This window comes from Primulina eburnea, chromosome 2, assembly GCF_022965805.1.
Source record: "Primulina eburnea isolate SZY01 chromosome 2, ASM2296580v1, whole genome shotgun sequence".
In the NCBI taxonomy this organism is placed as follows: Eukaryota; Viridiplantae; Streptophyta; class Magnoliopsida; order Lamiales; family Gesneriaceae; genus Primulina; species Primulina eburnea.
The window spans coordinates 43,292,819-43,301,382 of record NC_133102.1 but is presented as its reverse complement, the minus strand read 5'-3'; the positions used below and the strand labels follow the sequence as shown (position 1 = coordinate 43,301,382).

At 33.0% G+C, this 8,564-nt stretch overlaps 1 protein-coding gene and 1 long non-coding RNA gene across 6 annotated transcripts; one reads left to right on the top strand and one right to left on the bottom strand.

The window, feature by feature from the left end:
* Positions 1–786: 786 nt before the first annotated feature.
* On the top strand, positions 787–7,965 carry LOC140823404 (dihydroorotase, mitochondrial). 5 transcript variants are annotated; one of them, XM_073184735.1, is made up of 9 exons: positions 789–950; positions 1,420–1,494; positions 1,813–1,958; positions 2,130–2,311; positions 3,128–3,264; positions 5,659–5,824; positions 5,930–6,046; positions 6,873–7,033; positions 7,598–7,965. In XM_073184735.1, the coding sequence occupies exons 2-9, from the start codon at positions 1,465–1,467 to the stop codon at positions 7,790–7,792; spliced, it is 1,134 nt and encodes a 377-aa protein (XP_073040836.1). In that variant the 5' UTR covers positions 789–950; positions 1,420–1,464; the 3' UTR covers positions 7,793–7,965. The 5 variants fall into 5 exon arrangements, with proteins under 5 accessions (XP_073040839.1, XP_073040835.1, XP_073040836.1 ...); XM_073184736.1 differs by having other exon boundaries at positions 1,375–1,494; XM_073184738.1 differs by lacking the exon at positions 1,420–1,494 and having other exon boundaries at positions 787–950.
* Positions 4,649–5,652, bottom strand: LOC140823406 (uncharacterized). Its single transcript, XR_012116209.1, has 2 exons — positions 5,181–5,652; positions 4,649–5,088 (listed from the first exon to the last, which is right to left on the bottom strand). It is a non-coding gene; the product is annotated as an uncharacterized lncRNA (long non-coding RNA).
* Positions 7,966–8,564: the final 599 nt, after the last annotated feature.

Genomic DNA, 8,564 nt, shown 5'->3' with positions numbered 1-8,564 from the left:
CTGGTTTGCTATTGATTCACATGATAAATCCATCCATATGAACATTGACAAACAAAAGTAGATTGTACAATGTTCGTTGTTGATGGAACATCATTATTGTTCAATATCAGATTGTAACTACAAAATTTTGTTGATGCTTGCAATTCGTCAATTTATCGTGTCCATCCACCAAATGAAAAAATTTGATATGAAAACCAACAAATAGAAAACTTAGTCGAAGTGGCACTTTTCCTCGGGTGAAAGCTGCCTAATTTTGGTTTTTGTAAAATATTTTATGAGAACAACAAAAAACGAAGTTTATCTATAAATATTACTTTTTTAAAAAAATCCATTTTGAATTATTTCTTACACTCCAGATTTTTTGTCTATAGTCCCTACTTATAAATATGTATCACTTAAATACTTCTTTTCTTTGTTAAACCTTTTTTTATTATACTAAAATGCACTTTTATAACGTGTATGATCAATCCATTTGAGATTTATAACACATGCATTGTTTGGTGTACATGATAAAGGGTGATTGATTTTTAATCATTAACTTATCATGTGTTTGATGTACATGATTAAGATTGAATAAGTTCGTTCAGCCCGTAATGTATGTATTATTATCATATTGTTTGTAGTTATATAATTTTCTGAGAGAGAATGTATTTTGTTTGATTACTTTAAATTTTTTTAAATATTTTAAATTTTAAAATAATCATAGATCCAAAAAATTTAATAATATTTAAATATAATTTTTAATTTGATTAATATTATAAATAATTTAATTATTATTGATCATATTTTAATTCTCACTATCTGACACTCTGAAACCTGCTTTGAATCTTTGAAACCATCTCCAAAATTTTCCCATTTATCTTTTCAAGTTGTAAAGCATATTCATTTATCTTGTATCTCTCTCTATTGCCAAATTGAAGTTGCGATTTGGGAGTTTCTGTGATTTTCAGGTGTGATCATTTTTTGATATTTCTGAAGGTTTCGTATTCTGTTCGTTTATTTAGTTTTCCGGCAGTATCTTTAATTGTCACTTGCAACTTGTAAATTGTGGGTTTTGATTTTCTGTGGTTTACACTGGCGGGGTCGCTATTTCTATTTGTCTCACAGTCACTCGATGAAATGCCTCAAAAAAGGGTAGATCCTGTTATAGCCATAAAAAAATATTTATGTGCAAAGATTCGAAAAATATTGTTGATTTATTAATCTTATTGAGGTTATACCAGCAAGCATCCGTCTGAGATCCGAGCCCCATGAAGGAATCATCCTATCCCTCAGCTAAGAGGAATAGATGGATGATATATTTGGCTCTTGTTTTCTCAATGTAGATAGGACACATTCTTTTTACAGTTAGAGATATATGTGTTAATCTTTCAGAGCCTGGTAACGTCTTCTTGTCCAAATTGTGTGTCCTTTTGGCAGATAGGGGCCTGTGTCACGAGATTTTGAAGCTGTTCTGTCCGTAGAATGCTGAGGACATCACTTTTTCCTGGCAAAGTATGCACTTAGTTTTGATTTATATGATTCGTGTACGCTGTATATGTGTAGCCAAAACTTCTTTGTGATAAACCATTTGGATAGAGATCGAGGGGTTCTCTTTGGGTTGTCTGTTGCATTATTTTCTACTCTTGCGCAGACAAATTTCATGGCGTTGAACTGTTGATATTTTTTTTATGGAAATCTTTTAGTATTATATGAAACTTGATAAAATTTCTACCACTGGAAGCTCTCTCGAGCTTCAACTTGTTCCAGTGCTTTCTTCTTGATATTAGGTTTTGAACAATATTTTGCGCACTCACATGATCTTCCACCTAGTTATCATCCGTACCAATTGTGAGCAGTAGAGGACAAATCCATCTGAAAGCATCTATGACAAAAATGGAGCTCTCAGTTACACGTCCTGATGATTGGCATCTTCATCTTCGTGATGGCAAACTTCTTGAAGCAGTTGTCTCTCACAGGTGAAATCAACTTAGTCGACTATATTTTTATTATTTTCACTTTATTTTTCCCTTACGATGTTTTATTGTATGTAATTATTTTCAGCTTATATATTTTCTCTCTTATTTCTGAGTCCATTTCTTTTTTCCAATTAGCTTGACAAATTTTTCTTAACGTTATTATGCACACAGTTCACATCATTTTGGGAGGGCCATAATCATGCCAAACTTGAAACCACCTATCACCACTACAGCAGCAGCTATGGCCTATCGCCATTTGATTTTGAAAGCTTTGCCAGCAAATAGTGACTTCACTCCCCTGATGACTCTTTACCTGACCGATACAACTTCTCCAAATGAGATCAAACTAGCGAGTAAGTTCGACAATAGATATATTTTTTAAAGCACACTCACACACAAACATGACCAAACACTCTCATGTTCTAGTAAGGACAAAACAGATAATTTTTTAAACAATCATTGTATAATAAAGTGATCCAACCATCTTTATAGCTATTTTTTTTGTTATTTCGATTTGCAAGTCTTTGTTATAAAGGATGGTCAAGTTTAACATGTTTGTGACTTCTTCTTGGCTTGCCATGAATGGAACTAAGGAGAGTTAAAGTGTGAACTCTGTCATTTAAATTATGTTATTTGGTACCGTTAGATTTTGGTCTAAGTTTACTAGGCTGAACGACAGGTCACGTTACGGTCACAGGGAACAATCAGAGAATGATTAACTTTTTGTTAATGCCAAACATGGGTGACTCCACCTTTAAGCAATCTATGGAAATTTAGTTCCATTGGTGTACCATTATGCTTCTAGGATCTAGAAAGTGAGATACATTCAATGACCAATTCAAAGGCTTTTGCATGATTACCATTTTTGTTGGTGACAACATTTTGTGATAATGTGCTTGGAACTTGACTAGTACGTTTCATTTCCTTTATTTTTTTGTGAAGACAAACAAGTACAATAGGGACATTCATATGTGGTAAAATATATTCTTAATCTGAATCACAATACAACTCTACACTACATATACGAAACTTGTTTCTATATTACATTCACAATACCTTAATTAGTAGACTAACCATAAGGAATAAATATCAATCAAATATTATGTCACTAATTATGATATTTTCGTATTTCATTTCAATGCATAATATACAAGCGGCTAATGTTGCAGGAGAGAGTGGGGTGGTAGTTGCAGTGAAGTTGTATCCAGCTGGTGCTACCACAAATTCTCAAGATGGTGTAACAGATCTGTTTGGGAAATGTTTTCCTGTACTCGAAGAAATGGTTCGGCACAATATGCCTTTGCTGGTGAGGCACTCTATTTTGTAAGAATCATGCTTAAGTTGTCATGCGTTTTAGTTCAGCATTCTGTTTTCACTTTTTTTCTTATTGTTGGAGATCTATTTGATATGAACATTTTCTTTTCATAGGTTATAGGAATAGCAGTTATCTTTTAGAAGCTAGACTACCCCACCAGTACTGATGATGTAATTTTAATAGTTCTAATGGGAAAACTTTTGAAACTATACTTACAGTTGTTTCCTATCACTTTCACCAACTTCGTATGACCACCATAGCTGGTTGTGATTAAGATTGTTGAGTTTCGTATTGTGTAACCAAAGTTTATGCATTCTAAACCAAGTCCTCTAAATGTTTCACCTTGGGCTGAAGTTCTGGGAAAGTGAAAGCCAAACAGACAAGAAGGTAGAACCTTCTTGTCCTATAGTACTGAATTAGCAACTTAGGAAGAAAAATGAATGAATTGTGGCATATGAAAAGTGCAGATCTTCTTGTTTACTTTGGGATTGTTTATCTAAGAAGTTTAAAACTTGTAGTGCACACTTTATTCGGTGAAATTCAAAGATTATATTCCAATTACACCTTGTATAAAGTTGCGCTGAAAATGCATGTAGCAAAATCCTTGAATCCAAACACAGATGGCCAAAAACACGTTACATCAAAAGTAGTGAAAATTTGATTTCAAAATCTCTGAATTATGTTGCTCTAAGTCACACAAGTCTCTGACAGACGACCTTTTTTCGAGCTAATGGCATCCGGACCACCTGTGAAAATCTTAATTGCCACAAAATCCCCTATAAAAATTAATAGACTAATATGTCCTTGAACTTTTTAAACTTTCGCTCACGTGCCCCAAACTCAATTAATTTTTTTTTAATTATCAAATGACTTGTATACTCTTAATATAAAATTACAATAAGTGGTCGTTTTCCAAGTCACTCTTGGACAAATACCATTCTGACTTGAGAGATCAAACGAGGAGATTTTTCGCGGAAACTCTAATCGCGAACCATGATGTAGTGTTGAAGAGAAATCGTAATTTGAGGCTAAATATTGATTAGGTAAAACTTTTATTTCAATTTTTTTAAATAGTATGGATCTATCGATTGATTTCAATGTGTGGTATAGAGGCGGATTTGACCGAGAATTGTTTATGTTGGTGGGACGTGGGTTTAAGAAGGTGAACTTTGACATGTTTAACTTTACAAATTTATTTTATATCTTCAACCTCAGTGGTGGTAATAGAGTCAATGTTCAATTTTATTATAAAATTCTTGGGATAGTAATAAAACATGGTCTTGTAAGTACTTCTGATGTTGCAAATATGTATTGATCGCATGCAAAGGATCATTCTCAGTAAAAAAAGGTAATTTGGTTCAAATTAAAAAAAAAAAAAAACAGGAATAGAAAAAGAAAATTTCTCAAAATTATGATAAGATGAATCATGCTTAGCATGGGAGATTTAAGTTTATTTTCAGAGAAAGCTTGCTCAAAAATATCAGGATCGGGGAAAGATTGTTCAAAACTATCAGGATCAGAGGAAGCATGCTCGATGTTATTAGGATCAATGTCAACAAGTGGAATTTCTTGAGAGTATTCAATATAAGCTACAAGTTCAGAACTTGAAAACTCTTCAACACTTGCATTGTTACCTTCCGAATCTTAAATCATATCACGAATTGCCATTGTCTTCTCAATCCATATAGTAACTAAGTATGTGTTCTTATAATATGTATACATATCTGCAACATCCTTATGTCCTGAAATAATTATTACCATCACAGAGGCGGTAGAAAGAATATAAATCTGTAAATTAAACCTGTCAAAGTTCACCTTCTTAACTCAGCGGATTGCTTATCCGCTATTGTAAACCTTTTTATGTACTCTAATAAAATTCTGTTTCTTCTCAAAAAAAAAAAGTTCACCTTCTTAAGTCATGTTTAATCTCACCAACATAAACAATTTTCGGATATGTAGGTTTGTATTTGACTTCAAACATGTCGACATATTATACATCGAAATCGATCGATAAATCTATATTTAAAAAAATATAAGTTTTACAAAATCGATACTTCGATTCAGATTTCGATTTATGTTCAACACTATATCTTATAGTTCGCGATTAGTGTTTCCGTGAAAAATTTTCTCATTTGCTCTCAAGTCGGGTTGTGTTTGTGCAAGTATGATCCGGAAAACGACTTATATTTAGGGTATAATAGTCATTCGATAATTAAAAATATTTTAATTTTTCACTTAAGTTTGGGGCCTGAGGCAAAGCTCGAGAACATATTAATTACCCTATTAATTTTTCATAGGGGTTTTATGACAATTAAGATTTTGATTTTCAGAGGGAGTCTGGATGCTATTAGCCTTTTTTTTATACACACAAAATACTATTTGCAGGTACATGGAGAGGTAACAAGTCCTGATGTTGATGTGTTTGATCGTGAAAAGGTGTTCATTGACACAGTTCTTAGCCCCTTAATTCAAAAACTTCCAAAACTGAAGGTTGTGATGGAGCATATAACCACTTTAGATGCTGTAAAATTTGTCGAGTCTTGTGATGAAGGTGAGTCATATTCATTTGCAACTTCAAAAAATATTCATAATCTTCGGCAAAATAGAAGACATGTCTCCTTCCAAGTTATGGTCTAATTTCAGAACTATTTTTTAGGATTTGTTGCAGCAACTGTCACACCACAACATCTTGTTCTTAACAGGAATTCCCTTTTTCAAGGAGGATTACAACCTCATAATTACTGCCTTCCTGTACTGAAGAGAGAGATACACAGTATGTTCTAAACCATATATGGGTTAACAGTCATTGTCTGCGTCCCTCTTGTTCACGATGTATTTGCATTCCCTAATGGTTTTCAAAATGCTTATGCTCCTTGATTTGAACAATAAGTAAATCATGTGTAGCCTTATTACTTTCCTTTTTGGTGCATGCTTATTTCTGTCTAGGCTGCATTATCAGATTTATACTTTGTGATGTGTAAATTTTTTTTTTCTTTTCTGTTAACAACCTGATTTGGCCAAATATATCAATTTTGTTTTGCGCAGCAAATTCAGTTGATTACTTTACCTGCTCTTGTTTGCCAGTTTTTCACCGCTTTTCGAAAAAGCATTTTTATCGTGGAAAACATTTTTAACTTGTTAGTCTTGGAAGAACCGACTTATTTTGTTATTTGATCACAAGAAGGAACTCATTCTCTCATTCAAACAATCGAAGGCTTGTGATCCTAGCGTTTCTTGATGCTTAGAGATACATTTTATCCATCTTCGTCAAAACATTTTAGAAGACCTTGGATTTACCAATTTGAAGTTGTTGGAATTATTTTTAAACCTTTAGTTGAAGAAAGGTAGCTATTTTGAAAAGGCAAGAGCATTTAACATCTTTGCCTTTTAAGTTCAAATTTTTCTGTAGCTGATTTTTTATGGTTCGTGTTGAAGGTTCAAAATGTAGGAATTCTAGTGGTGTATACACATTGGTACATTATAAAATCAGACTATGGTATATATGTGTGCATACCTGCTTTAAGTGTTGCTTCCATTCTATGATGCAGGATTGTTTTTAAACTCAACTTTAAGTGCTTAATATTTTGTTCCTTTTGTAGGACAGGCAATTGTATCAGCTGTCACCAGTGGCTGTAAAAGATTTTTTCTTGGAACCGATAGCGCGCCACATGAGAAAAGGAAAAAGGAATGTTCATGTGGATGCGCAGGAATATACAATGCTCCTGTGGCCTTGTCAGTATATGCAAAGGTTTTCGAAGAGGTATATTTTTGTGTTACTTTCCATTTTTGTCCTATAAGGATTATATACCCAATACATTTGATCATTTTAAAAGGACTTGTCAACTCTTGACCATTACTTTTTTTCCCAATTTTATCAAGTTTATCCTTTCCCTCATCACTGGCCAAATGTTAAAAAATCAAGTTGAACTTGGGAGTTTGAATGCGGTGGAGATTTGTTCAAAATTATGGGATAAATGTTATCTGAAGCACCCAGATTGAATTTGGAAAAGTATCAAGTTTTTTTATTTGGAAATTTGGATGGGCCTAGTTGGGTTTTAGACTCTTCACATTTATATCATGTGACTCAATTCCATCTAAATTAGCATCAATGGTCAACCAAGTGACAGTTCCAGGGCAAAATGGATTAAACGTGTTGGCAAGGCAATATTGTTTTGGAACAGAAACTGAAGTACCATAAGTAGAAGACTAAAATCACAACTCTCTTGCATCTATGTTCTAGAATAAAAGAGATACTTTGAAATTTTTATATTTAGAGTTACTAAGTTGGCTTTAACTAAGTATCACAGAGTGAGTTGTAATGTAGGCTGACGCATTGGACAAGTTAGAAGCATTCACAAGCTTCAACGGACCAGACTTCTATGGTCTTCCAAGAAACACATCAAAGATTAAATTGATCAAGAAACCATGGAAGGTACCTGAATCATTTTCTTTTGCATGGGGCGACATTGTTCCAATGTTTGCTGGTGAAACACTTGACTGGACACCATCTCTTGATTGAATCAATTTTCGAGTCATGTTATTTCTATTTTTCATCTCATCTGATGTGTCAGCAAAAATTCTATGGTGTGTTAAACATTTTGCATAAGCCAACTCAAGTTCACCACTGGATCATTGACGAGATGTTCTGTGTTGCGAAGAAATCTTGTTATTAAAACAGCCTGGTTTTATTTATGGCGGCTTATCCAAATGAGGTATTTGAATGGCTAAATGAATGGCGGAGACCATTCAAGATTTCCCTTCGGTACTTGCTGGCATATCACCGAAAAATCGAGGTGTGATACATTACGCTGAAATGCTGAAATGATAGAATTTCAGGTGTTTTAGCTGGTGTTTTTATCTTAATACTGTAACTTTTAGAGATTGTGTCGGAATTAAAGAAATAAAGATGAAGTATCTCAGGATTTTCTCTATATTTTTTGTCGCATTGAAAACGAATATATAAAGCTCAGTAGGTTATGGTTTTGTTGGATGGAAGACTGGAAGGACTTGTAGTATTGTAATAACAGGCAAAGGGTTCAAAATGCCAATAACATAATATTTGAAGTTGCTATGTACCGAAATTAGAATTTTGTTTTCTTAAAATCAATATATATAATTTTTTTCAAGGATGGAAATTTTAATTTTCCAAGGTATACATAATAAATTTAGAATGTAAAATTATATTTACTCTTTAATTTTTAAATTTTTTTATATTTTTAATACAATTATTTGATGAGTTATGTTTTCAAAAAGTCAAAATTTTAAACATCTTTATCGTCTTTTATATTAAA

Excerpts from the sequence above, each read along its gene's own strand:
- LOC140823404 (XM_073184734.1), top strand. The coding sequence starts at position 1,465 with ATGCTGAGGACATCACTTTTTCCTGGCAAA. Across the intron at positions 3,265-5,658 it reads GGCACAATATGCCTTTGCTG|GTACATGGAGAGGTAACAAG; the intron begins GTGAGGCACTCT and ends TACTATTTGCAG. Across the intron at positions 7,034-7,597 it reads ATGCAAAGGTTTTCGAAGAG|GCTGACGCATTGGACAAGTT; the intron begins GTATATTTTTGT and ends GTTGTAATGTAG.